Source organism: Mobula birostris, chromosome 23 (genome assembly GCF_030028105.1).
Source record: "Mobula birostris isolate sMobBir1 chromosome 23, sMobBir1.hap1, whole genome shotgun sequence".
NCBI lineage: Eukaryota > Metazoa > Chordata > Chondrichthyes > Myliobatiformes > Myliobatidae > Mobula > Mobula birostris.
Genome location: NC_092392.1, coordinates 39,389,073 through 39,413,739, shown reverse-complemented (window position 1 = coordinate 39,413,739; position 24,667 = coordinate 39,389,073). Strand labels below are relative to the sequence as shown.

General features: G+C 41.6%; 1 protein-coding gene across 3 annotated transcripts in view; it reads right to left on the bottom strand.

The window, feature by feature from the left end:
* ferry3 (FERRY endosomal RAB5 effector complex subunit 3) overlaps positions 1 to 24,667 on the bottom strand; it is a 75,909-nt gene that overhangs the window by 41,500 nt on the left and 9,742 nt on the right. For all 3 annotated transcript variants that reach the window (XM_072241040.1, XM_072241039.1, XM_072241038.1), the window contains exon 2: positions 6,208 to 6,413. In XM_072241040.1, the coding sequence (XP_072097141.1) occupies positions 6,208 to 6,403 (196 nt within the window). In that variant the 5' untranslated portion in view covers positions 6,404 to 6,413. The remainder of the gene's footprint in view (positions 1 to 6,207; positions 6,414 to 24,667) is intronic.

Genomic DNA, 24,667 nt, shown 5'->3' with positions numbered 1-24,667 from the left:
CTGGTGAACGCAGCAGGCCAGGCAGCATCACTAGGAAGAAGTACAGTCGACGTTTTGGGCCAAGACCCTTCATCAGGACTAACTGAAAGAACAGCTAGTAAGAGATTTGAAAGTGGGAGAGGGAGGGGGAGATCCAAAATGATAGGAGAAGACAGGAGGGGGAGGGATGGAGCCAAGAGCTGGACAGTTGATTGGCAAAAGGGATATGAGAGGATCATGGGACAGGAGGCCCAGGGAGAAGGAAAAGGGGGAGGGGGGGAAATCCCAGAGGATGGGCAAGGGGTATAGTCAGAGGGACAGAGGGAGAAAAAGGAGAGAGAGAGAAAGAATGTGTGTATATAAATAAATAACGGTTGGGGTACAAGGGGGAGGTGGGGCATTAGCGGAAGTTAGAGAAGTCAATGTCCATGCCATCAGGTTGGAGGCTACCCAGACAGAATATAAGGTGTTGTTCCTCCAACCTGAGTGTGGCTTCATCTTTACAGTAGAGGAGGCCGTGGATAGACATATCAGAATGGGAATGGGATGTGGAATTAAAATGTGTGGCCACTGGGAGATCCTGTTTTCTTTGGCGGACAGAGCGTAGATGTTCAGCAAAACGATCTCCCAGCCTGCGTCGGGTCTCGCCAATAGAAGGCCACATCGGGAGCACCGGGCGCAGTATACCACCCCAGCCAACTCACAGGTGAAGTGTTGCCTCACCTGGAAGGACTGTCTGGGGCCTTGAGGGCATTAAGTTATACCCCTTGCCATTTCCTCTGGAGCAAAAAGCTGCAATCCGTGACTTGAGTGAACCATGCACAGTGGAACCAGGAGCATATCATGTAAGCATTTTGTTAAGCAGACAGTATATTAACACAGGGCAATTTCAGAAGTACAGGATGTTCTAGAATCCATGTTACAATAAATAGTAGCAGTATTTTCTCCAACTCAGGGAGCATCGCTGCAAACTAAACAATCGATATTTCAGGCCAAGATCTTTCATCAAGACCTGATGAAAGGTCTCAGCCTGAAACATCAACTGTTTACTCTTTTCCACAGATGCTGTCTGACCTGCTGAGTTACTCCTGCATTTTGTGCGCATTGCTTTGGATTTCCAGCATCTGCAGATTTTCTTGTCCTAGTTTTATAAACCTCATGGTTGCATGGGAAAGTGACATATACAATGGAAAGTAGTTTGTGATAGAATCTTCCTGAAGTTGGTGGAAGTTGTGAAAGATAATCTATTGAAGATGGTGAAATTGAGCATGCTGGGACCTGAACAGACCTTTGAGTAAAGGAAGTTCTGACAGCATTTCTGTTCTGCAGGCATGAAGTATATGTACAGATGGCTTATGTTGGGGACTCACGAACTTTATTCCAACATTGATCGTCTTGAGAGGTATCTTTCCCCTAGTTAATACCTTGTAGCCATGTCATGCTAGACACTTCTTTATATGAACCTAGCAGATCTTCTGGAGTACCATAGATGCACATGGAATGTACCCATGGTATGCATCTCATTGATCAAAGCTTGCATATCCCTCTGAGTGATCATGGGAGCTGTCTCCCTTTCCCCTGAAGCCACTGTCTTCTCCAATGTTTGCAAATGTGGAGTGTCATTGAGATTTTGAAAGTTCTTAGAGATGTGCAAAATTAAGCAAATGTCCTCCTGCTTTAGAATCGGAATTAGAATTGTTTTATTATTGTCACTTATACAAAGATACAGTGAAAAGCTGATCTTACGTACTGTTCATACATATGAGATCATTACACAGTGCATTAAGCTAGAACAAGGTCAAAGAATAACAATGCAGAATAAAGTATAACTGCCACAGAGAAGGTGCAGTGAATGTAAACAACAAGGTGCAGATCAAAGTGAGGTAGATTATGAGGCTAAGCATCCAAATTATTAAATACAAAATAATCTGCAGATGCTGGGGTCAAAGCAACACTCACAACACGCTGGAGGAACTCAGCAGGTCGGTCCTGATGAAGGGTTCCGGCCCGAAACGTCGACCGATCTTTTCCACAGATGCTGCCCGACCTGCTGAGTTCCTCCAAATTATTAAATACTGTAGTTCCCTAGTGCAATAGTCATATTTAGTAACTATTTAACAGTGGGGTCAAAACTGTGCTTGAGCCTGATGGTAGATGGGTACTTATTTCTGGGTGTAAACCATTAATAATTTTTCAAGGCCTCAATGGAAGCAAAGAATGAAGGTTAACATATGGATAGAGAGGCAGCCAAGAACCACTGGGAAGAGTACTCAAATCTATCCTCGACACCTGCTCTCTTGACTCAATGCCACATTTACCTACTTAGTCCAGCCTTGATTGATATGAAGCTTCAAAGACCAAAGGCCACATACCAACTAAAAAAAGTTGAGGTTTCAGATGCAGATAATATCCCTATTGCTGTACTAAAATTTGGTGGCGGAGAGCTGCAGTCACAAATTCACTATCTCCATGTCCACATCTGGTAGATACAGGGGGACCTCAGATGATTCCATAATTATGAGCATCTTCAAAAATGAAAACAAGCTTGACTATGGTAACTAAAGTAGGGTCTTTCCACTATCTCCAAAAATATGTATTATTAACAGGGTCACTTAAACCACCTCTCCACAATAGCTACAGAGCTGCTCTCACAATTACAGTATGGTTTCTGTCCAACTACAGCTAAGCTACAATGGACATAACCTTCACATGACAGCTTCAAGAAAAATGTAGAGAGCAGCACCAAAGGCAATACACAAGCTTTTCAAACTTACTAGGAACTTTAATTCCATCAGGGAGGGATTATGGAACACCCTTCTCAAATTCATCACCAACTTCATGTTTGTTTCATAATTATCCTAACCAACAGGTCTACAACAAACAAGAGAAAATCTCTAGATGCTGGAAATCAAAGCAACACACGCAAAATGCTGGAGGAACCCAGCAGACCAGGCAGCATCTATGGAAAAGGCGTTTCAGGCTGAGACCCTTCATCAGGACTGGGAAAAAAAAGGTGAGCAGTCAGAGTGAGAAAGTGGGGAGAGGGGAGGAAGAAACATAACGTAATAGGTGAAACGAGGGAAGGAAGAACATAACGTAATAGGTGAAACGAGGGGGAGGTGAAGTAAGGAGCTGGGAAGTTAATTAGTAAAAGAGCTACAGGGCTGGAGAAGTGGAAATCTGAAGGGAGAGGAAAGAAGGCCATGGAAGAAACAAAGGGGGGAGGAGCAGCAAAGTAAGTTGATAGGCAGGTAAGCTGGTAAGGTGAGAGAGGGAAATGGGCTTGGGGAATGATGAAGGAGGTGGGGGGGGGATGGTGGGCTTAAGTTTGAGAAATCGATGTTCATGCTATTAGGTTGGAGGCTACCCACACGACATGTCAGATGTTGCTCCTCCAAACTGAGCGTGCCTTCATCACGACAGAAGAGGGGGCCATAGACTGACATGTCAGAAATGGGAATGGGAAGTGGAATTAAAACGGGTGGCCACTGGGAGATCCCACTTTCTCTGGAAGACAGGGTGTGGGTGCAACATCAATCATGGTGAAGACCAGTGTCAAATGCCTCATTATTTGAACATCTTTTTGAATCTTTCTTGCTCCATTTGTTGTATCTAATTTCCAACAAACTTCCCACTAGAGTAGATCTAAGTTCCAGGATTACAGGAAAACTGTTTAATCCACAGTGACCATACGCCAGGATCAACGTTACTCAAAATTCAGTAGTCGAGCTGCAGTATGCAAATGATATTTCATTAGTATTTGCTCCGGGGCTGAGCTCCAAGACATTGTTAATTTGTTCTCTGAAGCTTACAGGAGGATGGGCCTTATACTTAACATCCACAAGACAAAAGTCCTCTAACAAAGTGCCTCTCAGTAGAACATTGCCATCCAACAATAAAGTTTCCTGTCAAAACTACTTTGCATATCTCACTAGACTGGATAATTTTGAAAACGCCGGTTTCGCGTAAAAACGATAGGTGTCCACACCAAGCGTTTTAAAAAATATCTCCGTCCACATTAGAATGGATATTTGGGCAAATCTCCTCCTACTGGGCTTGCACAGGAAACACAGAAAACAAGCGAAGAGGAAACGGTATACTTGGTGCACGTTTGTCCAATTACAGGCTAGAACAACTTTAAAGGAACTGCTGTTGGCTCTCACGCGGGAGGACTTAAAACTAAAAAAAACAAATACTGGAGCATATGGAGGCAACCGACAGGGGGTTCACGGACAGTACGACCCGGCTGACGACAAACATTGAAAAACTGACTAACTCTGTTGCATTAATAAAGCACCTTGTTAAATGTATAAAAATTGTCTGCATCAGTATTATCTTGTATTTCCATACAATGTTACATTAGGCTGTTACACATCTATTGTCAGAGAAGTACTTGCATAAATGGGTAAACCACCTTCATACAAGCAAGGACAGAAAACAGGGCAAAGTGAGTATACTTATTTATTCAGTAAGCTATGGGTCAAAGTATTTGGTGAGTACATTTCTAACTCTTCTGGCTTCAGTCTCGTTGCCGTCTGTTCTGAAATTGTTAGGTTGTGTGGAGGTTGCGTTCAAGAATACAATGAAATGCTGTGCTGCCAGCATCTGTTCCGGCGCGTCATGACAGCGTTTTTAAAAATATCCATTTACCCCATCCACACTGCTCTGCACAATCGGCATTTTCAAATTCACACACTCTGGAGGACATCTTAGAAAATCTCTGTTTTCAGGGGAGGAAAACGCTGTTTCAGTGTGGACGGAGGGTCAAAACAAAGAGGAAAGAGCCTCGGTAACGAATTTATCCAGTCTAGTGTGGACGTGGCCTCAGAAGCCATCTATTGGTGAAGAAAACATTAATGAAGAAATTCACCACCATCTTCAGTGTGTCAGCGAAGTCTTTGATCAATCTGAAGATCAATACAGATTTGGCAAAACAAACTTAGTGTCTACTGGATAGTAGTGATCCTTACCCTTTGTATACTTGTGAGACCAGAACTACTTACAACAGGCACCTAAAGACACTTGAAAAATGCCGCCAATGCCCTCAACAATATTTGTCAGAGTCACTGGAAGAATAAGATAATCAACATCAGAGTTCCTTCCCAAAGCAATAGCCCCAGAACTGAGGCCCTAACAACGGCAAGTTAGATGATAGATATTTTATTGATCCCAAAAGAAATGAACAGCGTCGCTTGAATTGGGAGATATTAGTTCCATATGTATTTTTAAAATCAGATCCTAATTAATTTGTTGTTTTGAATAAAGTTTTCCTATAGTCCTCTTCAAGTGCCATAGTCCACTTAGTCTGTCCCATGCGCTAATGCTAGAGTCTCCCAATTCCTACAGCAATCTGCTGTGTTGCATCGACCATGAGAGAACTGCCAGCTTAATGCTAAAATAAGCAGTAATAACTGTTGTATACTGAATGACAGGGAGACTACGACAATAATTATCGCCCAGAAAGCAGTCAAACAAGATTAGAATCCCTTCAGCTAGGATGCCTCTGACACAATTCACTCCATCATTTCCATTGGATTGTTAATAAATAATTATCCATGCTCATATTATTAGTAATACACTCCAATCTGACAATGGTGGCTCTCATTTTAAAGAGCATCACTGCTCATTACAAAGATTATATTGAATTTTATTATGGCCATAATAGACAGGTTATTAAATGGCACCTTAGAATCAGATGATATCTCCAAATGGTTATAAATGCATTATTATTTCTATTTATGAAAGCTTGTAATCTTCTTCAGACTGATGTCTGTGTTTGTTTATAATAATATAAGCAAAGCATTTGGTTTCAAGAGGTATATTTTGTTATTATTCATGATAATTAACATGCATATTTACAGTTTTCCTCATAAAGATGGCAGCCAAAATAACTAAACATTAAATCACCAAATTGAATGTAAAAGCAAGATAGAATAACAATCCAGAGCATCATACTGCCAGGTATCTGTACAATCAATTTGTGCTCAGGTCTTGGATTATATGTGTTTTTTATTGCATGACAATTTGATCAATGATGAATTGGTAGAAATGGATAAATGGGGAGACAAATAGTTATTTCAGAACAGGAAAGTCAGCAATTTCTTCTGACAAGAAAATTACAGTTTTACTCAATGACCAAGGTAAGAGCATTTGAGAGGAAATCATTGTATATAGTTACGTACAGTTCAATGGTTTAGGTGGTTGTCAAATTTCAAATGGAATACTCACCATTCTCAACAAAACAAGGAAGATTATGTAAGAGCATAAGACGTCCATGTAAATCATTGATGCTTCCTTGCATTGGGATCTGGAGGGGTGCAGATAGCACATATGACTGTTGTCCTGACTTAAAGTTAAAAACAAATGTTTTTTCTGATGACTGGAAGTGTGCAGGTTTCTCTTTTATTCTTGTGCCTAATAGCATCTTCCCAGTTCTGAAATAAATAACAATAGATTAGAAAAGTACTGGGCTAGTAAACTGATAGGTGTCTGTACAATCAATGTGCGGGACATGTTGCTCAGGGTCTTGGACTACATATGTGTTTTTTTTTTGGCATGACTATGGTTTTTGCTTGCTGTTTCGAATGCCCTATGTATGCTTTGCACCTTGCTCCCAGAGGAACACCGTTGTGTTTGGCTGTATTCATGTACGATAGAATGATAAATGAATTTGATTTTGATTCGAATAATCACTGTATCATATTGCTGTACAAAACAGCATACAAATTCAGCTTAACATAATTTACAACATGGAAAGAAACTGATGCACTGCACATTCATGTGTGGGGTAACGATCTAAAATTAACTTTGGTAATCCACGAGTACTGGGAAATTACCCAGAACAGGAGTTGAATCTCTTTTCTAATCATATAACAGCAGGAATAATTTATAAGGATGTTGCAGGAATAGAGGGACTAAGTTATGGAGAGAGGCTCAGCATATTAGGACTTTATTCAATGGAGCTTAGGAGAATGAGGGGTATCTTACAAAGGTGTATAAAATCATGAGGGACATAGATAGGATTTTTTTAAAAGTCAAGGAGCCAAGAACTGAAAGTTTCTTCTTCTTCTTTGGCTGTCCATCGATTTCGATGTTGACTGAGGCCCAGGGAAGACCAGCAGTTGCCTGTGCTGCAAGTCTCCCCTCTCTACACCACCAATATTGTCCAAGGGAAGGGCACAAGGGCCGATACAGCTTGGCACCAGTGTCGTCGCAGAGCAACGTGTGGTTAAGTGCCTTGCTCAAGGACACAACACGCTGCCTCCGCTGAGGCTCGAACTAGCGACCTTCAGATCACTAGACTGACGCCTTAACCACTTGGCCAGTTTAAGCTGAGAGGGGAGAGATTTAATGGGAACGTGAGAGGCAACTTTTTCTCACAGAGGATGATTCATATATGGAATGAGCTGTCAGAGGAAGTGCTTGAGTCAAGTACATTAACAACATTTTAAAGACAACCAGACAGGTACATGGATAGGAAAGGTTTAGAGGGATATGGCTAAATGCAGGAAAATGGAATTGGCTTAGGTGGGCACCAGGTTAGCACTGACTGACCAGTTTGGTCATAGGGCCGACTTCTGTGCTGCATGACTCTATGGCTATGACTCTAACTGGAATGGGACTGGGAGAATGACAAAAAAAACTTGCTAATTTCATTTATTGTTTGTTGAAAATATTTAGTAATTAGCATATTCAATAGCAATGCAAAGAACAATATTATTAAGACAGACACAGAAAAGACTGCAGATGTTGGAATGAAGGAACACACAAAAAATAATGGAAGAACTCAGCAGGTCAGGTAGCACCTAGGTAGCTTAATCTAGGCAGGTAAATTTAAGGGAAGAGTGGAAGTTGTTATATTATTCAATCCTGTAAGGAGTTTGTACATTCTCCCTATAACTGTGTGGGTTTCCTCTGGGTGCTATGGTTTTCTCCCACAGTCCAAAGATGTAACAGTTGGTAGGTTAATTGGTTATTGCAAATTATCCTGTGATGAGGCTAGGATTAAATCAGGGATTGCTGCGTGGCATGGCTTGAAGGGCTGACTCCGCACTATATCTCAACAATAAATACTGTTGAAAATCTCCAACTTTATAATTCGTAACTGACATCATAATCAAATTCAAAATGCTGGAGGAACTCAGCAGCAACACACAAAAAATGCTGGAGGAACTCAGCAAGCCAGGCAGCACCTATGGAAAAAAGTACAGTCGGCGTTTCAGGCTGAAACCCTTCAGCAGGACTGGAGAAATAAAGCTGAGGAGTAGATTTGAAAGGTGGGGGCAGAGGAGAGAGAAACGCCAGGCGATAGGTGAAACTTGGAAGGAGACGCATGAAAAGCCAAGAGCTTAGTAAGTTGATTGGTGAAGGAGACAGTAGGCCATGGAAGAAAGGGGGGGGGGGGGAAGAAGCACCAGACGGAGGCGATGGGCGGGCAAGGAGATAACATGAGACAGGAACAAGGGGATGGGAAATGGTGAAGGGGAAGGGGGCTGGGGGCATTACTGGAAGTTTGAGAAAGCAATGTTCATGCATCAGGTTGGAGGAGGCCATGGATGGACATATCGGAATGGGTATGGGAAGTGGAATTAAAATGGGTGGCCACTGTAAGATCCCGCTTGTTCTGGCGGACAGAGCATAGATGCTTGGTGAAGCAGTCGCCTGATTTACGTCAGGTCTGACTGATATACAAGGGGCCACACTGGAGCACCAAACACTGGCAGGTTCATCCATGGCCTCCTCCACTTCCGGGATAAGGCCACACTTAGGTTGGAGGAACACCTTATATTCCATTTGGGTAGCCTCCAACCTGATGGCATGAACATCAATTTCTCAAACTTCCAGTAAAGCCTCCATCCCCCCCTTCATCATTTCCCATCCCTTTGTCCCTCTCTCATGTTATCTCCTTGCCTGCCCAATGCCTCCGTTTGGTGCTCCTCCTACCCCCTTTCTTCTTTCTCCATGGCCTTCTGTCTCTTTCACCAATCAACTTCCTAGCTCTTTACTTCATTGCTCCACCCCCCAAGTTTCACCTACTGCTGGTGTTTCTCTCTCCCCTCCCCCCACCTTTCGAATCTACCCCTCAGCTTTTTTTGTTCTGTCCTGCCAAAGGGTTTCGGCCTGAAACGTCAACTGTACTTTTTTCCATAGATGCTGCCTGGCCAGCTGAGTTTCTCCAGCATTTTGTGTGTGTTGCTGCTGGGTTCCTTCAGCGTTTTGTGTGTGTTGCTCGTACTTCCAGCATTTGCAGACTTTCTCTTGTTTGTGATCATTATCAAACTACAAGGGAATGAAATTGTCTATTTTAGTTGTGACAATAGTTTTTATTTATTTGCTGTGGAAAGAAATGCTTTAAATATTGCCTTTATGGATCATAAGATGCCCAAAATGCTTAGGCATTACAATATTGTAGGAAAACAAGACTGCTAATTTCCCCATCAGCAAGCTCCAATAAATAGAAATGTGAACATGAACATCCAGCTTGTTAAAGAATAAATATCAGAAAACTGCTCTCCCTGCTCTACTTCAAGATAGCACTATATGGTGTGTGTGGAAGTAAATTCAAAGTTCAAAGTTCAAAATAAATTTATTATCAAAGTACTTGTATGTCAGCATATACTGCCTTGAGATTAATTCTCATGCAAACATTTACAGGAAAATAAAGAAATATAATAGAATTTACGAAAAACTATAAATAACAAAGACTGACAAACAACCTATGTACAGAAGACAAATTATGCAACCAATATATAAAAAAGTAAATAATACTGAAAACATGATTTGTAGAGCCCTTGAAAATGAGTCTACGGGTTGTGGAGTCAGTCCAGCACTGAGGTGGTTCAGAAGCTGATGGTTGAAGGGTAATAACTGTTCCTGAACCTAGTGGTGTGGGACGTAAGGTTCCTGTGCCTCCTGCCTGATGGTAGTAGTGAGAAGAAAGCCTAGATGATAGGAGTCCTTGATGATAAATGCTGCTTTCTTGTGGCAGTGCTCCTTGTAAATATGCTCAATAGTGGAGAATGCTTTGCCTGTGATGGACTGGGCTGTATCCACCACTTTCTGTAGACTTTTCCATTTCTGGGCATTGGTGTTTCCATATGAGGCTGTGATGCAACGAATCAGGATATTCTCCATTGTGCATCTATAGAAGTTTGGCTAAGTTTTGGATGACATGCCATTAAGAAAGGAGAGATACTGTTATGCATTCTTTGTGATGGCAGTTACATGCTGATCCCAGGAGAGATCCCATCAAGGAATTTAAGGTTATTAACCCTCTCCACCTTGCTTTGCTAACGTTGATTGAGAGATTGTTGTTATGACACCATTAAACCAGATTTTTAATCTCCCCCCTTTATGCTGATATATGTGAAGAAACTCTTACTCGATGAACTGAAATAAAGAAAAATCGGAAAATACCATAGGTACTCACCAGATCAGGTAGCATCTACAGAGGAAGAGAGGAATCAGAGATAACATTTCAGAACGTTGTCCTTTCATGCAACTCTCATCCTCCACACATGCTGCCTGGCCCATTGGGCATTTCCCGCACTTACTGCTTAATTTTCTATTTCCAGTATCAGGAATATTTAATTTCTGGATTTAATGGACTGACTCACATTTTTCTATTTGTAAGATTTCATTAAATTAAGTTCTCCAATCCTTATACCAACAGATACATTAAATTCCTTGATGTGTGCTTAATGATAATCCTGGATGACTGAATTTTAGTACTTTCTTCTGAGGCTCGGTACTGCCCGCGGAAATTCCTTGTTCATTGTGAGAACAGAAATGTTCACTTAGAGTAGAGAACTTGGTTCAACAAGAGACGTGACCAGAACTGGCAATGAAATCAGTAAATAGAATATTTTTTGGCCAGATACTATTACAGGACAAATTCATGATTCAACAGATGATTTGTTTCTTAAGGAAATAAAAAGTGTATACAATGGCATATACAGCATATGCCTTGTTTCAAAATCAGTACGTCATGTTAATAAATTACAAAACTGCGTCCACTTCGTGCAAACAATTCCCAGCATATGTAAGTATTTCCTAAGATTTCAAAATAGTGGTTTTTACTCTGAACTTAGATCTAAAACTTTACCTGAATGAAGTGTTCAGTAAAACACCTTGTTGAGTGAAAACAAAACTAAAAAATAAACACATTCAAAATGTTGCATCCTATCTCAGTCTGCAATGCTGACTGTTTTGTGGTTTCCCACTTTGAAAATTAATGCATTACCTTGTTTACCCATTTTCAAACTGCCCAAGTGTTTAAAAGATGTGGATCTTTTGGAGTTCCTCAATTCTGTTTAGATTTCTGGTGAGCATATGACAAAGCATTTCCCACAACAGACTCAAGGGATGCTGTAAATCCAGAGTAACACACACAAAATACTGGAGGAACGTATGTTAGGCAGTTTCAGCCTGATGGTGAGTTCCCACAACAGACCGAGCATTTTGTGTGTGTCTCACAACAGACCGAGGTTTACAAAGGATGATCTTAAAATATCTACGTACTGGGTGAAGGCGGCTTGTTATTGACTAGAAAAAAAATCCCAAACGAAGAGATAGAAATAACTCCGTCATTGCTACTTCTAAATCATTTATTGAAACAAACTATTGTGTACAACTCAACATCTGCTAAACATTTTTCACAATATTTAGCTCTCTTTTCTAACATTTCCAAAGCTGGCCTAAACTGTGACAGTTCCGTCCATATGAACATGTGAAGAAACCATGGGTGGAAAGGTCCATTTTTGATCATATTTTGAGAAAAATGTTAAAAAATAATCTTTTCGTAAAGCGCAAACACGAGGAAATCTGCAGATGCTGGAATTTCAAGCAACACACATAAAAGTTGCCAGTAAACGCAGCAGGTCAGAGTCCTGACGAAGGGTCCCGGCCCGAAACGTCGACTGTACCTCTTCCTAGAGATGCTGCCTGGCCTGCTGCGTTCACCAGCAACTTTTGTGTGTGTTGCTTTTTGTAAACAGGGCTTTAAGCATGGTGATGATATGGTAGAAATTTATAACAAGCTTGAAAGGGAAAGACTAGGGCCTGAAATCTAAACAATAGAAGCTGAAGGTATGAGGAGAAGAGCTAGCTGTGGTAGATTGGGAAAGGTATGATAGTGAACAAGCATTTAAATAAAAAATCCAAAATTAGCAAAGAAAAATGTATTTTCTTAAGACACAGAAAGTCAACAGGAAAAGGAACGTAATCATGATAAGAGTGGAGAAATCATTGCATTAAATCTAAGACAGAAGCCAACAAAGGGGGATGAAAGTGATGGGGTGGGGGAGGCAGGAAAAAGAGCAGATTATTTTATAGTCAGTAGTAGGAAATATCCTAGAATTTATAATAAGACCATAAGACACAGGAGCAGGATTGGGCCCTCTGGTCCATTGAATGTGCTCTGCCATTCCATCTTGCCTGATTTATTAGGTATCCCTTCTACCTAATAAAGTGACTACTGCGTATATTTCTGTATGTTTATGGTCTTCTGCTGCCATAGCACCCCCACTTCAAGGTTCAATGTGTTGTGTGTTCATAGATGCCATTCTGCACACCATTGTTGTAACACGTGGTTATTTTGAGTTACTGTCATTTTCCTGTCAACTTGAAGTAATTTGGCCATCCTCCTCTGACCTCTCTCATTAACATGGTATTTTTGTCCACAGAACAGCTGCACACTGAACGTTTTTTTGTTTTTTTGCACCATTCACTTTAAACTCTAGAGACTGTTGTGAAAATCCCAGAAGATTAGCAATTTCTGAGATACTCAAACCACCCCACCTGGCCCCAACAATCATTCCATGGTCGAAGTCACTTAGATCACAATTCTTTCCCATTCTGATGTTTGGTCTGACATCAACTGAACTTCTTGACCATGGTTTCATGCACTGAGTAGCTGCCACATGATTGGCTGTTTAGACATTTGCATTAACGAGCAGGTATACAGGTGTATCTACGAAAGTGGCAACTGAGTGTATGTTAACCTTTTCATTTCTGGGAAAATCCCTGTAAACCTACTTTGGATCCTCTCCAATGCCAGCACATAACAGACAGGTTCTTGATTAGCCAGGGCATCAAAAGGTATGGGGAGAAGGCAGGAGAATGGGGATGACTGGAAGAATTGGATTAGCCCACGATTGAATAGTGGAGTAGACTCAATGGGCCGAATGGCATGCTGCTGTTCCTATATCTTATGGTCTTATGATCTTATAATGGAAATAATAATATAACATCTTGAACAGAACAGGATTGAACAGAGTCAGTTTGGTTAAACTATATGACAAGAAGATCAAATCCAACTAATCTATTGAAGTACTTTGAGGATATAACCAGTATTACAAATACCTGGGAACTCACCTGGACAATAAACTGAACTGGACTTAAAATACAGAGGGTATAGACTAAAAATACAGAGTTAGCTGTACTTCCTGAGGAGACTCTGGTCATTCAACATCTGCAGTACTATGCTGCAGATGTTCTATGACTCAGTGGTGGCCAGCATTCTATTCTATGCTGTAGTCTGCTCGGGCAGCAGAGTGAGAGCAGCTAATGCCAAGAAGATCGATAAGCTCAACAGGAAGGGTGGAACTGGATTCCCTGGTGGTTGTGTCTGAGAGGAGGATGCTGTAGAAGCTACGGAGCATTATGGACAATCCACCTCACCCCCCCCATGACATTTTGGACAAACAGAGGAGCACCTTTAACAACAGACTAATTCCACTGAGGCACACCACTGAACACCACAGCAGATCCTTTCTCCCTGTGGCTATAAGACTTCACAATTCCTCCTCAAGTATATATGTATATAATTCCATTGGACATCTGTATCTTGCACCATTACTTCTTCATGCATATTTTATATTTTTTCATAGCTCAATGCTTAACATTTTATATTTTAAATTATATATTTTTGACTGAGTAACCTTAAAACAATAATGTCCTTCCAGATAAATAAAGTTTTATTTTACCTTATCACATCTTATTGGAAAGTAAAACCAATAGTAGTGGTGCTTTTGGGTTGTCAGAAGGATTTGAATAAAGTCCCATGTTGGAGATTGATCAATAAGGTTACAACATCGGGAAGTTGGAAGCATTTTATTGTCACAGAGCAACAATTGGTTCAGTCATAAACCAGGTAGTGGCAATAAATGTTTTTTTCTCTCAGGCTAAGAGGCTCTGGCTAGTAAGCTACTACAGGCATTGTACGTTTGTACTTGGGGTCTCATCTATTCAGTCTATATTAATAATTTGGCTGAGGGGACCAAAAGTGATATTTCTAACTTTGCTGATGATACAAACTAGGAGGGATTATAAGTAAGGAGGAGGATGCAAAGTGGATTTAAAGAAATATAGATAAGCTAAGTAAATAGATAAGTGCCATTTTTTTTAAATGTTAAGAGTTAGATAGGGTTGATCAAAGGCGTGGAGCCTGGTGACTTTGTAAAAGTCATTGAAGGCCAATATGCAAAGGCAGCAAGCAATTAGCAAATAGCCTTTAGTACCAGAGAATTTGAGTGCAAGAGTAAAGAGTAAGAGATACTTATGTCTGCAGTACTGTGTATAATTTTAGTCTCCTTCACTAAAAATGGATATACTGTGGATTCTGGTTAATTGGGACACATCAGGACCAGTATATTTTTGCCCAATTAAACAGCTTCCCCAATTAGCCTAAGTTTCATGGCAATAGTTAAAAATGTATAAAAAAGACAGGCTACTGTTTAACTGAGTACAGTAACAATTTATGTATTTAAGTGAAATACACAACAAATCGGAACACTACCAATAACTCTACAGTACAAAAAGCTGTGTATTAGTTCCTAACAGTTATTGAAGAAAGAACTCATCCAGTGTACACAGCCGTATTATTTTGATTGATTGTAAATGAACAAAATCAGCACTGATACCTGGTGCAGATAATGGACTGCCTTCATACAATGTTTTCAATGATTGTATCCTCCAAATCTTCACTTTCATTGTAACAATCAAGATGACTGTCAATAACTTCAAATTATTTGTAGTTTCTAACATATTGAAATAATGAAATTGTTTCATTTTCACGCCCAACCATCTCTGGCACCTCAAATCTGAATGTGTGAAACCAAGTTTAGCAGAACAGTTCTGAATTGTCTTATAGCTTATTTCTTGCCAACTATCAGTAGCAAATAACACTGCTTTTTGAATGCAAACACATGCAACTGTTTGCTCTAAGTACGGTGTAGCCACACAAATACACCTGACAGACGCCAGTTAGAAACTGTTCAACAACAGTCTCCTGGTCCAATTAAGTGGCATAGTGTCCCAAATAAACAAACAGGATCCCTGCTATTTTCTCGATTTGTTTTTGTTCTTTAAGAGTTGTCCCAAATAAGCGGCAGCCCCGAGTAACCAATGACCCAATTAACTGTAACTTCCTGTACTTATTCGAGAGGGAATGTGATGAAAATACACTTTACTGGTTCCATGGATGGTGTGTTTCCTGTTCAAGGAGATACTGAGTACACAGTCTGTATTCTCTAAGCTCAGCAGAATAAGATGAGATCTCTGAAATTTACAAAATTCTTATAGGACTCAACAGACTGGATGCAGGAAGGACGTTTCACCTGGCTGGTGAGTGTGGAACCAAAGGTCATAATTTCAGAAAAGTAATAGATGTTTAGGACTGAAATTAGATTTTTCTCTCAGGCAAACATTTGTGAATCTATGACTTTCTCAACTCAGCATGTGACGACAAACCAAGTTATCAGAAGATTGATGCTGATGAGAGAGATAAGAGAGACAATGGAGAAATATTCAAAATGCTAATAAGAGAGAAGAGAGAGATTAACGAGAAAGAAACACATTTCAGAATATTGACAGACCGGTTGCTTTGAATCTGAACTGTTTGAAGTTTGATGGACAGGCGATACCCTAGCAGGGGGATAAGAAGAACAGGTTCGCCAAGGCACGACACCACGAGATCACGAGATAACGAGACCTTGGAAGAGCAGTGTGCCCCCACAAGTTGGTGGGAGTTTGGAGGTCTGGTCGCGGGAACCGACCATAGACGCACAGGGTGAAAGGGTACGATTGGCGGGAACCTGGTGTGTGTGTCCGCCCTTGCCTGGGTGCCGGGTTCACCGCGGAAGAACGGTCGTATCCGGAGCGGAGGGGGTCACAGTCGGTGACCACAGAAGACATTAAAAAGGGTCCGCCCGAAAGCCAACTGCGAAGAACATCAAAGGTCTGCTGAATCAGATTTGCATATCTCTATCTCTCTCTCTTTCTCTCTCTCCAACGGCACAACAGCGATTACTGCGAACTGTACTAAGCTGAACTGAACTCTGCGTCACTTGAGACTGATCATTTTACCCCTAGACTGCGATAGAGCTTGATTGATTCCTATTACGCTAGTTCTGTGTACATGTGTGTTTTATCATTGCTAACCTGTTGCATTTATATCCTTACGATTAGAGTACTGTGTTGCTTATTTCTTTAATAAAACTTTATTAGTTTCTGTTAACCAGACTCCAACTAAGTGGTCCAGTTACGGGGTACGTAACAAACACAACTGTAGAGGCTCAGTCACTAAGTTCATTCAAAATCAGAGACTGATAGAATTGTAAATATTAAGGGAATCAACGGATATAAAGATAACGTAGGAAAATGACATTGAAGCAAAGCTCAATCATGACCTTGATGATGGCAGATCAGCCTCAAATGATTACCAGAGCTTGATAGTGTTCATATTGAACAGAGAAAGAACAAAATGAAAAATAAACTTTCATCTTTCTCATTCAATGAGGAAATGAGACATTTCAATTCTTAATTGACATGGCTCCACATAATCACTGGCTAAAGACACCAGAAATCAAACCTTCTTTAAACTAGCTGACAGTGCCCTTCTTCAAATATCTTTTCTTGACTTGGCCTGGTGGAAACACTTCTACTTTTGAAGGCAGGTGTAAGAAACATTTCAATACTTTAATGAGGCTTTGAGTAATTTAATACCAGAAATGCCATCCACTTGGGTGAGTTATGAAACCACAGAACAAGACAAATAATAATCACAATTAGAAAAAATGTGCTGAAGAGATAAAGGATGAAGGAAAGAGAGTTGTAGGAGTGGATGGGGGGCAGGGGCAGAAAGACATGAATACATCAGGAACTAGAAACATTGCAGAAATCATTGTGCCTGCCAAGAAAAGTGAGGACACCAAATTGACACAAACATCAGAACTGGTTTCAAATATATCTATCAAGGTTCAAAATCAATTTACTATCAAAGTATGTACATATGGTTAAAAGACATTCAAGAAAACATGGATTTATCACTGAAGATGCAATTTCACTTTGCTGTATTATTAAGTGGAACAAAGTTCCCGTCACATGCCAGTGATAATAAACCTGATTCTGAAGTAGCAGGTCCACTCAAACTGCTGGAGCACTTCCATATGCGCAGCCTGAGTTCCATTATGGGTATCCACTGGGATGACCATATCACAAACCTGGAAGTTCTCAATGGGGCAAAGACTACCAGTATTGAAGCTATGATCTGGAAACCACAACTTGGTTGAGCTTTCAGGATCATATGTATGGAGGACAGCAGACTTCCTAAGAAGCAGCTCTATGGCAAGTTATTACGGGGAAGCAGAACTGTGGTAGACCTTGTAAGAGGTATAAAGACTGTGAAGGCCAGCATTGCTTATGGTGGTCCACCTCCCCTGCATTTGGAACATAGGGCATGAGACAAAACTGGTTGGTGCACCTTGGTTAATTTTGCTCACAGCAACTGAGAAGATTGGTGTCATGCAGACCTGGAAACTGCCTGACAGAAGAGGAAAGCAGCTGCAACAGCCATGCCAACAAAATCAGAACAACCCTCTTGACCCCACTGTGAATGTTTATGACGTTCAGGAATTTACAGTCACCTCTACAGTCACCTCCAATCACATCAGGTGAGCAGCACAAACACAATTATTGTTGCAAGGGACAGCCAACCCACAAGTAAATTGAATATCTTTTAATATAATGTCACTGCTAATATACTTTGAAGCATTTCTCTTTTAACATGCAAATTCTTTAATATTCTCTTTTTTAAGCAGCATATCTTCCAAGGAAAAAAACAGATAACCACAATTGACATAAAAGGGTCTATTTTCACATTTGTCCATCACAGTTGAGCATCACAATTATTCTTCATCAAATTACAACATTAATTTACATCTCTAACACACTTTCCTGTAACCAATAAAGAAGCAATAAAGCACAGCTAATAATTAAGCTAATGATTAAGGTTGTAGTTTGGTTCAGAAATTGAACTGATGAAAGGAAGGAGCTGTTCTTGACCCTAGTGGTGTGGGTCTTTAGGCTTCTGTATCACTTGCCTGATGATGGTAACTGTGAGAAGATGGCATGGATGTTGCCTTTTTGAGCCAGTGCCTCCTATAGATAGTATTGATGGTGCCAAGAAATATGTCTTTGATGCGTTGGACTGCATTCACTATTCCCTACAGTTTCTTATGTCCCTGTGCATTCAAATTGCTGTACTAGACCATGGTGCAACCAGCCAGAATACTTCTAACAGTACAAGGATGTTGCCGAGACTGGAGGACCTGAATAGGTTTAGGAATTCATTCCTTAGAATGTACAAGATTGAGGGGAGATTTGATAGAGGCATACAAAATTATGAGAGGTATAGTGTCACGTACCCCATGATGGGTTAAAGCACCAGCAGAAATGGAAAACACTTTGGAGTCTGGTATTGCTATTAACTAATGGTATTTATTAGTAACTACGCAATACAGTAATATAAATGCAGATATATCAAACAGGTTAGCAATGATTTTATATATATATATAAGTGTGGAAATAGAAAAACCAAGCTTCTTCAAGCCTAGCGGTAAATGGATAGTCTTATGGCGATAAGTAAAGTTCAGTTCAGTTCGTGGTATTTAGTTGAGTAATAGTGGAGGGAGAGAGGTGTTTGGTTCATAGGTGAGTTGATGCTATCGATCTTCCCATTGTCCTCTGAAACTTCCAAGTTAGCCAAACTTGACCAACTTAAAAGCACCATCTTCGAGTGATAGTCTACCAACCCAGGTGAGGGTTAGACACACTAGTAGACTCCACAGGGTCGCTCTTTCACGCACTGATAATCACAGATCAATACCTCGTAATCGATCCACAGTCCCACACTCGTGGGTACCTAAACAGGATAGTGGTAACTTCACCACACCCTTGTGCGTCTGCGTGTCCCGTGTCCTGTGAAACAAGCAATTACGCTGGTTTAAATACTGTTGTGCTGAACACCAGCTGTCCATCAAGTAGCTCCTCCCTTCTCTCTCTATAGGAACTTAGAAGCTGCCAGTGTCCTTGCAGAAGTGTAAACATGCTGCAGAGAAACCATAACACCATCTCCGAGCAGTCTTCGCCTCTCTCTTTCTCTTAATAATAAGGTGTCTGCGTTGGACACCTCTCTCTCTCTCTCTTTCTCTTTTAAAAGCACAGTTCATAGGGATAATTCAGGACCTCGTCACAATAGACAGGGTAAATGCAAGCAGACTTTTTCCACTGATGATGGGTTAAGGGTGAAAAGTGAAAAGTTCAAGGGGAACATGAAGGAAAACTGTCACTCAGAGGGTTATGTGAGTGTGGAACGAACCGCCAGCATAAGTGGTGTATGCGAGCTCGATTTCCACATTTAAGAGAAGTTTAGATAGCGACATGGATGGTAGGGATATAAAACCATAAGACCATAAGGTATAGGAGCAGAATAGGCCACTTAGCCCATTGCATCTGCTCCACCATTTCATCATGGCTGATCCAATCTTCCTCTTAGCCCCAATCTTCTGCCTTCTCTCCGTATCCCTTCATGCTCTGACCAAAAAGAACCTATCAATCTCTGCCTTAAATATGCATAAAGACTTGGACTCTACAGCTGCCTGTGGCAAAGAATTCCACAGATTCACCACTCTCTGGCTAAAGAAATTCCTCAGTTCAATTCTAAAAGGACGCCCCTCAATTCTGAGGTTGTGTCTTCTGATCTTAGACTCTTCCATCACAGGAAACATCCTCTCTATCAAGGCCTTTCACCATCCGATAGGTTTCAATGAGGTCATCCCTCATTTTTCTGTATTCTAGTGAATTTCGGCCCATATGGTTGTTGTGACGCATCTAGTGTGGCAGTGTAGTGGGTAGTGCTTGTCACTCTCACTTTCAGCTTCCACCACTGGTTAGCAGTCTTGCAAAAAGGAGAACTGAATGTGCAAATCTCTCCCTGTCAGTAAACAGCCTCTCCAACAGTAAGCCTTATGTAGTGCCTCCTCACTGGCAACACATGGCAATTGAACTGCTTTCAGACTCAAGCTGAACTACAGGGGATGGGGAGGAAGTCTGGCCCCTGCACACGTAGCACACAGGCCCACTGGTGTGTGGACATGCCCTGGTGCTCGAGAACTAGATCCCCAACTATAGGTAAATACTCCCATGGCCTTGTGGGCAGCCTCAGGAGAGACAAAGGCTATGGGAGTAAGCACAGACAGCAAATCTGGAGTGGAGCCACTTAGGCGGCTGAATGTCTCTGAGCATGCTTCTGGCAGCTCCTAGAAACAAGCTGGTGCCGAACGTATTGCTTTGCTTTCCTTTGGACTACACTGGTGAGGCTGAGAGGGGGATCTTGACGAATCAGAATCAGGTTTAGAACGGCGTGTGTCCTTTGTTTCACGGAATCCTGGGTAACCCCTTCCGGACCGGATGCAGCGATCCAGATCGACGGGTTTACTATATGCCATCAGGATAGATCTATAGATTCTCTCAAAAGTAGAGGTGGAAGAGTATGCCTCATGATCAACTTTTCTTGGTGCACAAATATATCAGTGCTGTCCCAATTCCGCTCACCAGACCTGGAATATCTAACAGTAAAGTGCCATCCTTTTTAACTACCACAGGAGTTCTCTGGGGTCATTTTGGTAGCAGTTTACATTCCACCTCAGGCCAATGTCAAGCAGGCTTAAGATGCTCTGAGTAATGGGATCAACATGCACAAAACAGCACACCCTAATGCCTTCACCATCGTTTTGGGAGATTTTAACCAAAATCACTAGGCCAGCCTGGAAAAATCACTAAGCAATTACCATCAACAGATCACTTGCAATACCAGAGGAAATAACACACTTGGACCATTGCTACACCACCATCAAGAATGCCTACTGTGCTATTCCACGCCCTCACTTCGGGAAGTCTCATCACTTCTACTCCCTGAGTATAGGCAGAGACTTAAGACTGCAGCACCAGCAGTAAGGGCCAAGAAGGTACGGACGAGGGAAGCACAGGAGTGCCTACAGGAATGCTCTGAATCGGTGGACTGGACTGGATTCAGGGATTCATCTTCGAACTTGGATGAGTATGCTGCAGTTGTTACCGACTTCATTCAAACTTGTATGGATGAGTTTGTGCCCACAAAGACTAACTGTACGTTCTCAAACAAAAAGCCATGGATGAACCAGGAGGTACGTCATCTGCTGAAGGCCCGTACCAGAAAACCAGGTATGATTTGCAGAAGGCTATTTCAAGGGTGAAGAGACAATTTCGAATGAGGTTGGAGGCGACACTGGATGCACGGCAACTCTGGCAGGGACTGCAAGACATGACTTCCTACAAAGCGAAACTCAATAGCATGAATGGCAGCGATGCTTCACTACCAGATGAACTCAATGCCTTCTATGTACGTTTTGAAATGGAGAACACAACTACAGCTGCGAAGATCCCCGCTGCATCTGATGACCCTGTGATCTCCGTCTCAGAGGCCGATGTTAGACTGTCTTTAAAGAAAGTGAACCCTCACAAGGCAGAAGGTCCCAATGGAGTACCTGATAAGGCTCTGAAAACCTGTGCCAACGAACTAGTGGAAGTATTCAAGCACATTTTCAACCTCTCACTGCTATGGGCAGAGGTTCCCACTTGCTTCAAAAAGGCAACAATTATACCAGTGCCTAAGAAGAATAATGTGGGCTGCCTTAATGACTATCGCCCGGTAGAACTCACATCAACAGTGATGGAATGCTTTGAGAGGTTGGTCATGACTAGACTCAACTCCACAATAAGTCAACAGTAGACGCAATCTCAGTGGGTCTCCACACGGCTTTAGTCCACCTGGACAACACAAACACCTACATCAGAATGCTGTTCATTGACTATAGCTCAGCGTTTAATACCATCATTCCTACAATCCTGCTGAGAAGTTGCAGAACCTGGGCCTTTGTACCTCTTTCTGCAATTGGATCCTCAGCTTCCTAACCGGAAACCACAATCTGTACAATTGGTAATAACATCTCCTCCTCGCTGACGATCAGCACTGGCGCATCTCAGGGGTGTGTGCTTAGCCCACTGCTCTACTCTGTATATACACATGACCGTGTGGCTAGGCATAGCTCAAGTACCATCTATAAATTTGCTGACGATACAACCATTGCTGGTAGAATTTCAGGTGGTGACGAGAGGGCGTACAGGAGCGAGATATGCCAACTAGTGGAGTGGTGCCGCAGCCTGCCTTCCTACCTACTATTTTGATACAATTTGTATCCTTGGACATTAAGCTCCCAGCTATAATCTTTCAGCCATGATTCAGTGATGCCTACAACATCATACCTACCAATCTGCAGCTGTGCTGCAAGTTCATCTACCTTATTCTGTATACTGCACACATTCAGATACAACACGTTCAGTCCTGTATTCACCCTTTTCATTTTTGCTGCACCATGCTTAACCTTTTGATTTCTAACTTTGTCTTGAGGTCTTACCAACATCTGCCTCCACCCCTCTTCACTGTCTCCTTATCCCCTGCAACTCTCACTTAAACCCCACTGTGCATCATTAACTAATCTTCCTGCTAGGATATTAGTCCCCCTCCAGCTCAGGTGTAAACTGACCCTTCTGCACAGGTCCCACCTTCCCTGGAAGAGAGTCCAATGATCCAAAACTCTTATGCCCTCCCTCCTACACCAACTCCTTAGCCACATAGAATCTTCCGAGTTCTAGCCTCACTACACTTGGCATGGGTAGCAGTCCTGAGTTCACAACCCTGGAGGTCCTGCCCTTTAATTTAGCACCTAACTCCCTAAGCAGAACCTCATCACTTGTCCTAACCATGTCATTGGTACCTACATGGACCACGACTTCTGGCTGTTCACCCTCCCACATAAGAATGCCGAGGACTCGATCTGAGATATCCCAGACCCTGGCACCTGGGTATGCAGGGCTATGGTCCCGGTGCAGGTCAATGGGAGTAGGCAATTTAAAAGCTTCGGCACAAACTAGATGGAGCAAAGTGCCCGTCTGTGCTATACTTTTCTGTGATTCTACATCTGTAGAAGTTTGTCAGATTTTTCAGTGATAAATCAAACCTCCTAAGGACGTGAAAATGCTGACACAAAACACGTGTTTTAATGTTACGTGTGAAACAAAATAGATTCACTTAGAAATTTATGACTAGAATGCAGTACTGAAGAATACAAGAGAGAGGAAAGTGCCACAGACAGCAGAATTGTTGCAAATTTTGTTTCCAGTTTCCAGATCAAACGCCGGAGAATAGGAGAAAAAGCCTATTAGAAAAAAAACAGAAACTGATACCAATCAGCCTGCCAGTTGTTAGAAAGTATCAGCTAAAAGTTATATTGGTTTCCCCAATTCTAATGTAAGCTGGCCAGTGGTGTAGAGGAACCAACACCGGAGTTCAAGCGAATGGTCCCAAGTTCAGATAGATCTGGCTGGCTCCTTGCATGCTTTCCATCCGTGCTGGGTTGAGCACCGAGCTAGTAACTCAACTGCGTAAAAAACAATCAAGTGCTACGGAAATGGCAAAAATGCCGGCCAATGCGCCACAAGGCATGAAACGGAACAACAACATTCCTAATGTAGTGATCAGAAATAAGTTGTTGAAATGCCTGGATTTTCAAGATCTGATTAACATCCCAAAAACATTCGGGGGCGGGGGTGGGCACTGTAGCATAGCGGCTACTACAACGCATTACAGTACCAGTGTCTGGGGATCAACTCCCAACACTGCTTGTAAGGAGTTTGTACGTCTTCCCTGTGTCCACGTGCTCTGGTTTACTCCTACTGTCCAAAGACCTGCTAGTTGGTAGGTTAATCGGTCACTGTAAATTGTCCCGTGATTAAGCTCGGACTTAATTCTGGGGAATTGCTGGGCGGTGTGGCTCAAAGGGCTGGAAGGGCCTATTCTGGGCTGTATGTCAATAACTAAATAAATAGATAAATAGAATGGTATGTCAATAAATTATATAAATAGACAACTAGTCTAATGGATTATTCAAGCATAACAAAGAATTAAAAATGTAGAGTTATGGATCTTGTGTAGGCAGAAGGGATTAGTTTATTTAGGAATTTAATTGCTAAATAATCGGCCAAATTCTTGTCCTATTGTTATTCTATAAAATGCACAAAGTTTATTGTCTTAATCTCAAGTACGCACAATGAAAAACTTACTTCCAAAGGCATCATAGGCACAAAACATCATAAAGTAGACAATGCAAATGACAGAACACGTACCATAAAAACAGTTATAAATCCTTAGAGAACCTGAGAAACCCCTTGATACGCATCAGTGATAGCGCACCTGCATGGTCAGGAATTGGGCAGAAAAGAAATGAAGGCGGCACAAGACAGGTATAATTAA